Source organism: Micropterus salmoides, unplaced genomic scaffold (assembly GCF_014851395.1).
Source record: "Micropterus salmoides isolate LMB-PRFRI ecotype aquatic unplaced genomic scaffold, ASM1485139v1 Ms_hic_scaffold_11, whole genome shotgun sequence".
In the NCBI taxonomy this organism is placed as follows: Eukaryota; Metazoa; Chordata; class Actinopteri; order Centrarchiformes; family Centrarchidae; genus Micropterus; species Micropterus salmoides.
The window spans coordinates 34833098-34848771 of NW_024040152.1; the positions used below are offsets into that span (position 1 = coordinate 34833098).

The window sequence follows — 15674 nt, forward strand, 5'->3', positions numbered from 1 at the left end:
TAGCCATCATCTTATATTGCTGTGAGCCTCTGACCTGTGATGGCTGTTACTGTTGAATTAGTACACTGATCACAACTAGCTGTGTAAAAATAACTGGTTGCTATTTAAACCTAGCAATGTGACAACCAACACTATGGTACAGGATTATAGGAATCAAAACTAGCAAATGAAACAGATTTATTTTTCAGTTCCTCAAGTGACATGTTTCCATGGTTTCACTATTATACTTTTAACCCAAATTTAGGGGTACACTGGTAACCTAGCATGCCTTGTGAAAAATATACACACACCTTTTTTTTTTTTATCATTTTACATTTGACATATTTTACAGACACGTGGCAGCATTTAAAAAAAGTGATTTTTCAAAAAATGTGGTATAGAGTTGTAAGCGTACTGTGAGGGGGAAATGTTGGTTACTGACATGCACACCATTGAACAGGTGGTGTTGAAAAATAAGACCCCTTTTCCTGTCAAAACACTTACGTAGTTAGGGCAGGAAAGGCTTATTACACTGGGTCACAACTCAGTCATACAGTAAAATGTCAGGTGTGCATGCTGTTTACATTTTAAATAAAATGAACCACAACTGAATTCATTTCCAGAAGAGTTTTTTGTAGCTGTGGGCTGAAAAAGTCACTGTCTTGACATTCATGGCCATATGCTTGCACTTCCATCAACATCTCTCACCACAAGACTTGCATAACTCTGCAAACAAAAGAGGAAAGAAAAGGTGTGAAAAAAACAGGAACACGCTCTGAACCTTTTGTGCAGAAGACAGGCAAGGGGAAGCAGACAGACACCCCATGCCGTTGCAGGTGTCGTTATTTGCATGAGCAATACTAAGAACAAAAAAAAAGGTGTGATAAAAATCTTGGGGTTTGGAGGAAGATGACTGCACCTATGAACTGGTAGTAAAAAATGATTTATGGTCAGATTTTACACTGATAAACAGACAATAAAAGATTTTTCACTGATAAACTGACAATACGAAGAGGTTCATTCATTATTTTGATTCTTATCTTCCATTCATGCTCATCAGGCTTATTGTCTAGACTTAATTGCATAGGTGTGAGTTGCTGTTGTTTGTGTGTCAATACTGTTCCAATGCAACTCATAAACAATCCTCTGCTGTTCCTGTCATTTGGTATGTAAGATAATAAAGGTGAACAGCATGATGCATATATGGATACTCATTTTACTGCTGTGCTTGCAGTTGTACAGTTTTCACATGTCTCTGTCTTTTTACAGGGGAAAATCCAGACTACAAACACACAGGCATAGTGGTTTCTTGCTATAAGTTCTAAGATTGTTTTAGTTTTTGTTTCATGTGTATTTTATTGGTCTTGATTTTAGGTGCATCACTTATAATCATACTTTTATTTATTAATTGCTCAATTGTAATGTGGTGGCTAAGCAGGCTTCTAAGCTTCACTAATGTCATATTTAAAAAGTCTTAGTTTCTGTGTTAGTTATAACTGTTGTGGCAGTTTCACACGTTGTCTGCTGTAACCTCTCTTGCTATTGTCATTGTGCATGGAAGACAAATCAGGGCATTAAAAAAGTGATCTCATCTAATCTAAATGTGTGGTTCGGAAATTGAATAAATGCCTTCAACATCTCTATTGAATGATACATTAAAATTCACATAATCAGGCCAGCATGCTGCGATCACACACATGAATGAATTACCTATACTATGCATTAGAGAAATTGAAACAAAAAATGAGAGATCCTTCATGCAGTACATCTGTGGTTTGGACAAGTGGTGTGATGATGGTTGGTCTCTAATGCAGTTCATTAAGGAAGTTGAAGACCATGTCTGATAACCAAAGGCAATCACCCGCTAGTACAAAATGTCTGAAAGTAAAGGTTGCATGCTGTTGTTCAATGGCCAGAATAAATGCAAATGTTCTACTGAGGTTGCAAGCGTGACTCAATAAAATTACGGTATTGTCACAGCATATTCTACAAAGTCAGCACAATGTATTTCTATTTAACACCAAGAGATTCGAAAACATATTCAAACCACTGTAAACTGTTAGGAGGCCTATTTTCATATTCGGTCTGTTCAATTCAAAGAAGTGTTTGTTGGAAAATGTACAGCCTAACCACATTATGACATCTTGGGCATTTATAGCGTAGGTGTGAAGTCCCTATATTAACATTGAACAAGAGGGCAGCAGGGAGAGTCTGAGTTTTACAAAAATTAAAATAAATGCTAATTTACAAGGAATTTATTTTTTAAAAAGCCATTTAATGTCTGTTTGGCTAGTTTGTTTCTAAACCTTTTCTGAATCACCAACCAGATCTCTGACTTGTGTTTTCAATAAAAGAAATGTTATAAATAAAAGGTAAAATAGAATAGTTGAGGTTACAATCACAATAACTCTTTTTTTAATACAACAGTAACAACATTTTCCCCATTTGTGTTGCTCCTTTTTGTCAGATGCTGAATGCTGATGATGTGGTTTGAGGCGGGTTTTTAGTCTTGACTCTGTGTGGGGGCTCTACAGATGTTACTGACATCACTGGGTCTCTAGATAGAGCTCATTTCTGCTGTGAAGCCCGGCGGAGCTACAATACAAAGAATACATTAGAGGATTACAATTTGGTAAGTTATAATCTTAAACCTTTTTTTTTGGGATGATATTTTTCTTCAGTAGGGAAACCTTACATCACATCCGGCTGTGGCTCCGGTGGTAAATCTGCGGTCCATTTATCAGAAGGTCGGTTGTTCGATCCATGGCTCCCCCAGTCTGCAATAAGCAGATGTCACCTTAGCCCCCGCTCATAAGAATGTGGTTGAATGTGATGTAGGGTGCTTTGAGTGGTGGGAAAACTAGAAAGGTGCTATAGCCTACAAGAACAGACCATTTACCTTATATAATTTATTATTTGAATAATTTAATTCCAATCTGTGAATCACGAGTATGATGCATTTCTGCTACTTCTGTGCTTTAATGTAGGGTAGGCCTACACCTTTGCCGTATTAACTAATATGAACATGAACTTTGATTCTATTTGTAATTTTGTCTCACACATTTAGTTCACAGAAAAATACCACAGCGTTTTGTGATGTGGTTTTTAGCTTGAGGGTGTGCTGTTAAATTACTGTGACATTCAAGTTGCATTTTGTGACGTATCAAGCAATGAGGCAAAAGTGTAAAGATTAAAAAAAACATGACCAAATGATAATTTATGCACCAAGTTACAGATGCCAAATTAACCTTGTGATTCATATTTTAGTGCATCAAAGCTCTTTACTTGGTGTAATGCATATTTTTGACATGCTTCCTCTTGGACGTGCATCAATTTCTCTTCCCTATCGGCTATAGCAAAAAGGCGACAGTAAATACTGAAATGGCAAAAACTTTCTCCAGCTAAACAGGAACTGAGATCATGCTGATTGGCATAAAGCAATCAGTTAATAACAATTAAAAACTATTAATAAATAAAATAAAAACCCAATAATTAGTTAATTCCAATAAACTAAATACGGCGTGACTGTGTGAGTGACTGTGGTATAGCAAAAAGTCGCATTAACTTCCAAATGGATTTTTGTGGATATGTTCGTCATGAGCCAAAAGACAGCTGATTAACGGTTCACGTCATAAAGGGGTGACTAGAACAAGAAGGCGCATCAGGTCCACACGGATTCACGTAACATGCCCCAACTTTCACTCACCTGAAAGGGCTGTCTGCGGCAGAGCAGCCCATAATAACGATCTCTTACTGTAGTAATTAAGCGCCTTTTTTCTCTGACCTTGATGTAGTAGCCTATTTGTTTATGATAACAAAGTAAATGCTGCATCTGGAAGTTCATGATAACATGTGATGCCTACGTGATGTTCATTGACCCAAAGAAATCTGCTAATGATAAATACTGTTGAATTGTTATCTTGCTTTTATGTGGTCTAATTCTGTCTGTTATTTTACTGTATTTACAGAACATTTAATTAAAATGAGAGAAATGTGCTTTAAATAGCCATAGCCAAAAATCATAGATAGATAGCCTAGATAGATAGATAGATAGATAGATAGATTTGTTTAAAGCTACACAGCACCCCCTTGTGGTTGAAATAAACTACACAGGTCAAATGCCAATTTAATGTATAGATTTCTTTTCTTTTTGTGCAGAGTTCACCGATGGAGTTTAGTGGCGTGCATACATTAACCGGCTCGGATTTAAATTTAGATGACCTTGAGGATTTATTCGCATATGACAACAACGAAACTTATGGAGACTGTTGCGATGGGGGTGACATATGCGACCTGAAAGAGGGCATGCTTTTTGAGGCGGTGTTCATCCCTGTACTGTACTCGGTGACGTTTATTGTGGGTGTCTTGGGGAACGGTGTGCTGCTGGGAGTTCTGGCTAAGAGCAAGAGGACTTGGAGTGTGACAGACACCTTTATCCTCCACCTGGCTGTGGCAGATCTCCTCCTGCTGTTGACGCTGCCCTTCTGGACTGCACAGGCCGCTCAAGCTGGGGGATGGACCTTTGGAACTCCTCTCTGCAAGATCACTGGAGCTGTTTTTACGGTAAGAGGTGTCCAGCAGGAAAGGTGCGCTAAAACTGTCTGCATTCAAGTGCATGATAGTAAATGGACAGTTGTTGCAACAAAAAGATGTTTCACCTAGCTTTGGCTGATTTCTTTGTACCCTCAGATCAACTTCTACTGTGGGATCTTTCTGCTGGCCTGCATCAGTCTGGACCGCTACCTGTCCATCGTCCATGCTACCCAGATGTACTCCCGCAGGAATCCTTGGGTCGTTCAGGTCAGCTGCCTGGCCGTGTGGCTCTTCTCCCTGCTCCTCTCCATCCCTGACTGGATTTTTCTGCAAGATGTGAGGGATGACAGACGAGCTACAACTGAGTGTGTCCGCAATTACAAGCTCGCCTCTCAGTCGGTAGGTGACTGGCGGCTGGCATCACGGCTGCTCTACCACACAGTGGGCTTCCTGCTGCCTTCAGCTGTCCTGATCTTCTGCTACTCCTGCATCCTGCGGCGGCTGCGGTGCGGCTCCCAGGGCCTCCAAAAGCAGAAAGCTTTCAGGGTCATCATGGCCGTGGTGGTGGTTTTCTTTCTCTGCTGGACGCCATACAACATCACACTCATGGTGGACACACTTCATTCCAGCAACAGCAGCGATCCCTGTGGAGTCAGATCATCTCTGGAGAAAGCGAAGACAGTCACCTCCTCCGTGGGTTACCTCCACTGCAGCCTCAATCCCATCCTGTATGCCTTTGTGGGTGTGAAGTTCCGGCGTCAGCTCATGAACATCCTGAGGTCACTAGGCTGCAAGCTCCAGACAAGTGGCAAACTCCAATCTGCTGTCAGCAGCAGGAAAAGCTCCTTTTGGTCTGAGTCTGCCGACACCTCCAACTCCATCGCGATCTGAGGGACACAAACCTGAATAAGCTTACAACTGACAACATGAAGAAATGAACAGTTGACTGTACAATGTGTCTCTGTATATTTCCTGTGTTATATTACTAGTAACAGGCTATGCTGGTTTTCAATTTCCTGTTCACAAGGCAAGGCAAGTTTATTTGTACTGCACACTTCAAGAAGGCAGTGCTTTACATAAAATTAGTAGCTGAACATAAACATCCATCCATCCAAAATAATTTTGTCTATCTGGGGATTGAGGTTACACACCTGCAGCTCACTTGTAGGCAGCAGATCTATTTTCCTTGTATAGCAGAAAAAGAGCATTTCTCTTTTTTCAGACTGCAAGACAACATTGTAATATAAGTAAATCATGTATTATGCTGCAAGTATTACCGCTGTATATCTGCTGTTTTACATATAAACTTTTAAATGAAAAATGTTGTATCACATGCTGCATATTTCATAATGTTGGTGTAAAAGGAGTGTATAAATAAAGAACAAAAATGTTTTTTTAATCATCTACCAGTATGTTTTTAGGCCAAATGTATTAAAATGTTACTGTTTTTAGGCAAACATACCTGGCAGTATAGACAAGGCTTTGAAACTACTTTTAGACCATTTGACTGTTCACAGAATATAAACAGTTAAATGACCAAACTAAATAAAATGTGAACATTTGTGATTTATAAAATATAAAATATAATAGAAAATGTTTCAGAGTTTGGTTTGTGGCCAGTCAAAGAGGCCATTCAACAGCAATCTAAGTGACTATAAAAGTTATATATATATATATTTAAAAATCCCCCTCTCACCCCGTGCGGGGTGGTATGTGTCATCCTCAAGCTCGGGTCCTCTACCAGAGGCCTGGGAGTTTGAGGGTCCTGTGCAGTATCTCTGTTCCTAGGACTGCACTCTTCTGGACAGAGACCTCTGATGTTTTACCTGGAATCTGCTGTAGCCACTCTCCCAATTTGGAGGTCACAGCCCCCAGTGCTCCGATTTCCACTGGCACCACTGTTGATCTTACTTTCCACATCTTTTCTTGCTCCTCTTTCAGCCCTTGGTGTTTTTCAAGCTTCTCGTGGTCCTTCTTCATGTTGTTGCTGTAACTTGGGATTGCCACATCTATCTCTGCAGCCTTCTTCTGCTGTTTGTCGATCAACACGATGTCTGGTTGGTTATCCATCACCAGTTTGTCAGTCTGGATCTTGAAGTCCCACAGGATCTTAGCTCGTTCATTCTCAACTACCTAAGGAAGTGTCTTCCATTTTGGCTTTCCAGCCCATACTCATGGCAGATGTTCCTGTACACTATGCCAGCTACCTGGTTATGGCGTTCCATGTGTGCACTTCCTGCCTGCATCTTACACCCTGCTGTTATGTTCTGTACTGTCTCAGGGGCATCCTTGCAGAGTCTGCACCTGGGGTCCTACCTGGTGTGGTCTACTCCTGCCTCTATTGATCTTATACTCAGTGCTTGATCTTGTGCCGCCATGATTAGTGCTTCTGTGCTGTCCTTTAGTCCAGCCTTTTCCAGCCTTGATATCAGCCACTTCTTCTATACATATATATCTTGTACTGAGTGCCTGTTCAACGATATATATATATATATATATATATATATATATAGTCTATAGTGTTTCTTTAATGAGCTTAGAGTAATGCAGCTTCCACTGTATGTAAGGAGCCAGCCGATATGCTGTTGTTTGAGGTTCATCTCCTCCTGGTATTATGTCTTTCTTTTGTATTCATGTAAATTTATCATCCAAACACACAAGTACTTCATTTAAAAAGTATTGTGGACTGTAAAGTGTTTTATTTGTTAAGTTTTTACTAAAGGTTTTCTCAACTGTTTTTGCACAATTGAAAAAAGATACCTTCTAAGATAAATTTGAAACCTCACAAACGTGAACTTTAGGATAAGTCAGATTTTGCATCATTCATTTCTATCTTCTTTCTGTGTGTACTGAGACGTTTTAATATATTGACCTTTTGTTTATAGTAATTTCTAAAATGTTCTATATGGTAATAGTTAGGATCAGGTGATTAGGCTAATATGTCATACGTCAGCTTTTGTGAGGACAGCCGTATACCATAACGCACCTGTTTCAGCAACAACAAAACCTGGTTCACAGCTAAGGTTGGAAAAGGAAGAGGCGTTTAGGCGCGGAGATGGGGCCAGGTTTAGGGAGTGCGAGATGCTGAAGGGCTGTCCTCAGAATCTTCAACACCAGTTCTCTAGAAATGACTCTGCTTCTGTCCGAGGGAGGAGTTCAGACAGATAACCAACTATAACCTAAATCCCCCAACTCCATGAACGACTCTCGCCTTGCCAACGAGTTGAACCAGCTACTGTTGCTTCTAAAGACAACAGGACAAAACTAACACCTCTCCCCGTGACCCCACCGATTGGCCACAGTCCACTATCTCATGGTCTTTATTGCTCATGTTATACATTTCTGCACATTCCTCTATATTTATATTTCTATAGTTATGTTTATGTGTACTGTTAAGGACAAATATGTACCAAGGCAAATTCCTTGTATGTGAAAATGTAGAACTACAATAAACCTGAATCTGATAAATGCAAGGACAGCTTCAAAAACTGAAAACCCACATGTAGGTTTCACTGGAAGTATTTCACATCTTTCTGACAGGGAATTGAAACAAAGTAACAAAAAGCAGCCGCACATCCTGCCGCATGTGGTTTAAGCAGAGAAGTAACAAGAAATCGATGAACAAAAGAACACAGAGAAATGCTGTGACTAGTGGCAGACTTCTCCTTATCAACCAATAAAAACCACAGCGTGCCAGCACTGCTACGATTTAAAACACATCTTATTCATAGTTTATATGAGAGGCAAACACTTGACTACAGCAGGGTGGTAGGGTGTTAAAAAGCATAATCCTAAAGTGCCATATGTCTGATTCACCTCAAACACGTCAAGTGGGAAGATCTGTGTGGTATGTGGTCAACATGTGCTTTAACTTTGTACTTAAATAAAGCTTTTGGACCGTATAACAAAGTTTGTTTGTACTTATAACAGGTTTGTTAATCATTAAAGAAAAGTCCTTCTTAGCAGGTTGTTTATTTTTAGGTTGTCTTTGTTAGAAGAACACTTCAATATGATGCAATACTCAAGACTAATTATAACCAGTTATGCTGTAAACGTGATGCGTTTTTTCTCAGATTAGACCACATTTTTCATGTGTCTTCGGCTCGTGATGAACTTCAAGCACAAAGAGAAGTAGAATAGGTGACCTGGGAGGAGGTTAAGTTTCTTTTCTTGTGTGAAATTACTGTCATCGAGTTTCTAAAAGAACACCACATGTGAAAGTACACATAATTCAGGTAACATTTAACACGTGGTTGTCTTGCCTCCAGCCCAGAAATCATGTGTGCATGACAAGCCATAGCCTGCACAGCAGGGTGGAGGTGAAACCACAGATGTTTTTCTCAGCTTATGATGTGATCTTTAAAATAAGGTTTTATGTTCTCTCGCTATTCTTTCCACCATTTGCCACCTACACTATTTCTTCCAGTCAGAGGCCCTTACGCATAAAGCACGCCACTGTTCTGTCTTCACCAAACAAACAGAAGTCGTTAGGTGAAAAGAGAGCTTTTCCTCCTCTTCCTGCTTCTCTGTCACCTGACTGATGACATCATCACCTGTTTCAGTCATCCTGTCTCCTACAGTCCACTCACTAATGTTGCAAGAATTAGGTCAAAAAGTAAAAAGGCAGTGGGATTCGCCGAGGGGAAATTCCCTCACTGCACTGTGGTCACACACAAAAATCCATCACACACTCACTGCGCAATTGTGGAATTCACAGAGTCTTTACTGCTTGAACGGAGCAAGATAACATGTAAAACGGAAAGTGAAACACTTTGTGATATGTTATCAGCCATAAAGTTATAAACTGTGTCGGACTGTTTAATGGAAGATCATAATAACACTGGCAGGAAGAAGAGCTTAGTCTTTTCAATTTCAAACGTTATGGTATTAGCTTTATGGTGAGTGTGACACAACAGTTCTTTCACTATATATAAAATCATGGAAAAACTATTCGCTTTTTAAATAATAATCATAATAATGACACAATAAAAATACATATATCTACAATTGAGCACAAAAAGCATGATTTAGGGTGACAAGCTAAAGCTGTGCAAGAGGGATTACAAAATAAAAATACAGACTGTATATGTCACCATGACGTGGCTCTGAAACTTTCACAAAAATACAATGTGACAGAGTCATTATAAATATCTATTTCTGATCATTAGACAGAATGTAGTCTTCCTCCCCTTAAACCCATGACATGACTTCACACTAAATTCCCCGCAGGGCTGGAGCATTGTTCAGGCCATTTATGAGTCACAGGAGGGCATTTTTGTCCCTTTATCAGCACTGATCAGTTGACTGCACCTGATGATCTACACTTGTCATCTGGTTCAGCTCTTCTCCCTCATGACTCTGATCAGGAAGGGGGTCTTCGCCCACACCTAAGTCCCATAGCGAGCGCTCAGATTCAACTGTAGCACATGTCAGCATTGCCAGGATCCGTTTCTGAAGTTTCCACACAGGCCAAGATAGAGCAGAGGCCTGAGGCAGGCATGAATGCAGCCCAGAGCAGATGTGACCATCAGAGCTGTTTTGAGATGACCTGCAGGACTTCCAGATAGACCGTCATTCGGCTCTTTGGAGCTGCTTGTGATCGTGTCTACAATGAGTGTGATGTTGTATGGCATCCAGCAGACAAAAAAGACCACCACCAGGGGCAGAATAACCATGACACCCCTTGGCCTCTGTAGACCTTTAGAGCTGCGCTGCAGCAGGATACAGGAGCAGCAGATGATCAGTGTGGCTGCAGGCAGCAGGAAGCCCAGCGTGTGGTGGAATAGGCGTGACACCAGCTTCAGTTCAGTTAGGGTCTCAGAGTAGTTGTGAGCACACAGTGTTTTCACTTGTGATGGATCTTTCCTTGCCTCCATAAAAATCCAGTCAGGGATGGTCAGGATCAGGGAGCTGAGCCAGACCAACAGGCAGCTGATATGAGCTAACATTGGCCTCTTCTGGGAGTACAGCTTGGTGGCGTGGACGATGGACAGGTAGCAGTCAAGACTGATGCAAACCAGCAGAAGGATCCCACAGTAGAAGTTGATCTAGGAAAAAGTAAAGGAAAACTTAACAAAAACTTAAACTAAGCACGGGAACTTCCAGCCATCTTTATCACTTCACTTCTCCCCTACTCAGATCCCCTCCTCCTGCCTCTTCCCAGAAATGCTGAGATGCCTAGAGAAATGTGAATGTCACTGGGGGAGAACAATTGCTCAATAACATTAAGCACATTGACCCTAGTCTGTCAAGAGTCTGGATTAGGCAGGAAGTAATGGCCTACAGCCAAACACAATTCACCCAAAAACAACTTTCTCACAGCTTCACTGTAAAGATTTCTCTTTTACTTTCCAGTCTGGGCCTGTTCTACACACCACTTTGTATACTTACATTAAAAACAGCTCCACTGAGCTTGCAGAGAAAACCCCAAAAGCACCATCCAGAATGTTGAGCGGCCTGTACAGCCCAGAAGGGCAGTGTCACCAGCAGTAGGATGTCCGCGACACTCAGGTGGAGGATAAAGGTGTCTGATATACTCCAGCATCGCCTCTTCTGAGCCAGAATGGCCAAGAGCAGCCCGTTCCCCAGCAGACCTATAACCACCTCCACTGAGTACAGAACTGGGATCAACACCTCTTTACTGCCTTTTAAATCAATATCTTTGTACTCATAGTTGTAGTCATTGTAGTCAAAGGTGCTGTTATGGCGAAATAATCCATCAAGCTCCACTTCCATGTCCATCTACTTTAGACAAAAAGGTTAAACAAAGAAAGAGATCAAAAAAGCTGCAGTGCCTCAGAACTCAGATGTCAAAAAACCCTAGCTTATAAACTGTCCTCCCTCTCTTTCTCTGTATGGTCAATCAGCCATGTGAGAGTGAAGTCAATTCTTGAAAATCTCCCCATGGGAATCCCAGCTGAGGGTTTATAAACACACCCCAACTCAGACATATGTCACATGATGCAAAGTCACTGTATGAGGCAACAGTGGAGTGAGTTTAAACGGAAACCACATGTTCCCGTTTGCCATGCACGCAAGCACACACACTTAAAATGTATGAATATATGTCATACAAAGTGGCTGTGGCTATTATCACTTTTTGTTGGTGAGTTGGCAAACAGTGCTGGTAGATACGAACAGGAATCCGTTTTGAAAGAGAAAGGGAAAGGCCTGAACATCTGCAAGAATGGCTACAACTGAAATTATGCAGGAAAACAATTCTCTAGTTAACAAACATTCAAAAGTCTATCTTAGACAAAACTGAAATCTAATCTTGAGCATAGGTGTCATTTACACTGGGGACATGTCCCCACCACTTTTTGAAATGGCAGATTTTTGAAATGGCAGATTTTGTCCCCACCACTTTTTTAAAGCATAATTTGTTAAATAACGTTCTGAAATATAGCTTGCAGCTCAATAACAAATGAAAAAGCCTTTAGAAAGGTTTATTTGCACATTAAGAAGAAACAGAGGTGAAAGCAACAAAGAATGCCTGAGAGCTGCACTGACTATAATATTCTATTATATTTATTTATTTTGAAATGTCACGTGCTACCTACATGTTGTGTTTCCTTGTACATAGATAAAAATATTTACACCATAAATAGGTGCAGAAACATTTCCTGGGGGAGGTCCCCCAAGACCCCCGCTTATATATCTCAGCATTGACGATATCTTTAAAACACCGTTTAAGGATCTTTTCGTCTCGTTCTTGTGTACCAAATATTGCGTCTTGTGACGTCTCGCGAGCTAAGTGTCTCTTCACACCCCTTGTCTGACCCACTATATCCCCACCACTTTTCAACACAAAGTGACGCCCTTGATCTTGAGTTGCACGTATGTTGTTATCTACCTACTATTTTACTTACCATAAAGAGCTTCAGCTTGGCAGACAATGGCAGACAATCTCTGTGGTGACACTAAGTAATGACTTCAACCTGCACGTCTGCCTTCACACCGGCGTCAACAGTTTTGCACTATCGACTACAGCCGCTTGTTTTTGGAGAGAGAGGAGGCGGACGGGCTCCTGCAGCTGTCAGCAATCCTCAAGTCCGGCCGAAATCCGAAACAAAAAAGTTGTAAGTGTTTCCCCGCAAACTTTAAGTAAAATTAAATTGGAAATAGTCTGTTAAAATCAACTGAGATTGTATCCACAAAAACAAAACCTCCGCGTAGCTGTGGAAAGAAACGAAAAGGCAGACGATGAGAAAAGCTGCGCTTCACCTGCAGGAAGTTTTACAACACGGACACACTTCGCCTACAGACTGTAATCTTGTAGGTCATTAACCTGCATGTCCAGAATGGACTTACATGCACTTTAACACCCACTGCGTTGTTTTGGTTCATCAAACGTCACCCTTCTCGGTACATCGCGACCTCTGCCAAATCTGCCAATTCACAGGGAAAATCGAAACACTGTCATCACATATTTTCAAAATAAAATCTGTGATGGCAATCATTGCAGCGTCACAGACAGAAACCCACGAGAAAAGATTTGGCAAATAGATAGTGCTATTTGTTTTGTCATGAAAAGGACAGGATCTCATAACAAAGGCACAGACCCTATGGCCCAAGAGTCTTGGGCCATAGGCGGAATAGGCTAATGCTAAGGGCGCCGCCACCCCTTGGGGCGCCCGAGCGCCCAAATTAATTTTTTTATAATTTTTTTTATTACTAATACAACTTAAATATTATGGATTAAAAAAAGCGATCGTGAATCCGGGGGGAATCCTGAATCCCCCCGGTCCGACTGAGTGACGCACCAATCTCCATCGCCCCCGCCCTGCTGAAAAAAACCCCATCCGTTACCTGTGGTGATTGTGAGTGACGGATGGCCGAATTCACTGACACTGATAAGTTGTCATTATGTCAAAAAGACCGAAACCATCTGGTGCCCAGGGAAGAAAAAAAAGAGAAGAGGAAAAAAACGCGAAAAACACAGAGGTAGGTAATGATGTGTGATCAGTTTATCTGTGTTGCATTAAGTTAGTTCGACGATCACGATGCCTGTAACGTTCGCTAAATTAAATTGAAACTTGTATTAGAAATGCAAAACTTTCCACATCTGACATCAAAAATTATGACAAACATTGAGCTCCTGACTTTCCTGCACGAGAAGAAGCTGATGGAAATTTTCCCCAATATGTGGGTCGCTCTGAGAATCTCTGCCACTCTACCTGTGACAGTCGCTGCTGCAGAAAGGAGCTTCTCTAAGCTCAAACTGATTAAAAACTACCTGAGATCTACAATGGCTCAAGAACGTCTCAGTGGACTTTCAGTCATTAGCATAAATCATGTGGTCTCACAACAGCTGTCGGCTGCGGCTGGAAAGGCAAGGCGAGTAAGGCTGTAGAACATTTGCTAAACATTTTGCATAGTGCATTCAAGTTTGTGTATAGTTATTTATTTTTTGTGCAATGGTCTTATTTATAATTTTTGGAATGTTACATATGCTGAAAGCAAGGTTTCTGTAATATAGTTTTTTTCTGCAATAACATAATATATATAATACATATTTATATTGTATCTATAATACGTTGTGTGTTTGTGTTTCCAAAATATTTTCAAAAAAAAAAACAAGACAAACCTGTGCAGTTTGTTTATGTAAGTTTATGAACAAAAATCCAGGGGCATCAGGTGAAATCTTGCCTAGGGCAGCAAACTGGCCAGGGCTTTATCGTGTAATGCAGTGCTTTATTTTGAAGGCCAAATTACGCTACTTCCGCTTAATCGCTTTCTTTGACTGACTCGAAGCAACAATCTTCACACGCTGATTCACGCTGGACACAAAGCAGTTCAACAATGAGCCGCACAAGGAGCCGCTCTCCAATAGGCGGAGCCGTTGAGCTGTTTCCAAAACTGAACAATAGATACAACCAGGGCCTGTTCCAACCGGTTTGTCAGGATCAGTAAATTCAGATGGAAGGTGACAATTCAAAATATAAAAATATAATGGAATATAGTGCAGTAATCAGTAGCTTAAGTTACTTTCTTGGACAATGCACATCTGCTTCTTCTAGATTTAAACTGCCTTGCATGTTTTCTTATTGTGCAAATAAACCTTTCTCAAAGCAATTTCATTTGTTATTTAACATTTCTTGTTGCAAGCTGTTTTTCTGAAAATTTTTAACAAATGCTTTCAAAAAGTGATGGGGACAAAATTAGCCAATTCAAAAAGTGGTGGGGACGTGTCCCCAGAGTAAATGACTCCTATGGTCAGGATACTTATGCTAAATAAAATCTTTTACATAAAGATTTTACATAAACAATATACTCAAACTTAGAAAATGCATTGACAAAAGATTAGTGGTGTCATGATGTATGTGTAAAATTATCCAACATTTCACAGAGACAAAAATGTTTAGAGAAAACTGAATACAAATATGTGTAACACAAAAAGTTACCCTTCACGCAGGTCAGACTGCATGTTGGGGACAAAACTAACTCACTGTATTTAGAGTAGTTACACATCAACCAGCTACATTAGTATCTTACACAGTGACACATCAGTATTAACAATCTAATAATGTCTATAATGTGAATATAATATATCAGTCACAGGGGCCATTTTACTGTAGAACAAGTACATTTTGTTGATCATACTTCTTAGGATTTTGAATGCAGGATTTTTACTTGAAAAGCATTAATTTTAGACTGTTGTATTGGTACTTCTACCCAAGTAAAGGATCTGAATAGCTTTTCAACCGCTGCCTCTCCCATGCTTCATTTTGGTTCTGTTCAATTGACCTCAATATTACTAGTTCTTTGGCAGTCATCAGTTTATAAAAAATGTGTATTGTTATAGATTAAACAACTCAGCAGTATATAAATAGTTAAAATGAAAACTCCACCTCGATCCATTGCAACATGTAAAAGCTGCTTACATATCAAGTTCTGATCTGAATACACCTCCACTGGCTGCATTAACTATGAGATCTGTCAATGCTCTTGGCAGCTACATGTTGTGCTGGATGAAAGTTGGTCAGAGAGTAAACTTGAGAGAGAGAACCTGAGGTGTTGATGCATATATTACATGATATTTCTGTACATCGCATAGAGGGCGGGTTTTTACAAAATGAATTTATTTCCATCTTTTGCAACACAAAGTTCCATTTTAAAGCACTGAGCTGCAAGAACAGATATACATGGCAAGAAATTATAAT

General features: G+C 40.3%; 2 protein-coding genes and 1 pseudogene across 2 annotated transcripts in view; 1 reads left to right on the top strand and 2 right to left on the bottom strand.

Moving 5' to 3' along the window:
• Positions 1-15674, bottom strand: part of cpne4a (copine IVa) — a 486687-nt gene that overhangs the window by 114311 nt on the left and 356702 nt on the right. The window lies entirely within an intron of this gene.
• Positions 2458-5916, top strand: LOC119898181 (C-X-C chemokine receptor type 3-like). Its single transcript, XM_038712369.1, has 3 exons — positions 2458-2611; positions 4138-4542; positions 4669-5916. Exons 2-3 carry the CDS (start codon positions 4147-4149, stop codon positions 5401-5403), a joined length of 1131 nt encoding a protein of 376 aa, XP_038568297.1. The 5' UTR covers positions 2458-2611; positions 4138-4146; the 3' UTR covers positions 5404-5916.
• On the bottom strand, positions 9210-12919 carry LOC119898182 (annotated as a pseudogene).

What these genes read in the sequence shown, in the direction of transcription:
- LOC119898181 (XM_038712369.1), top strand. Translation starts at nt 4,147, where the DNA reads ATGGAGTTTAGTGGCGTGCATACATTAACCGGCTCGGATTTAAATTTA. An exon ending in TCACTGGAGCTGTTTTTACG is followed by an intron (nt 4,543 to 4,668) that starts GTAAGAGGTGTC and finishes TTGTACCCTCAG; the next exon opens with ATCAACTTCTACTGTGGGAT.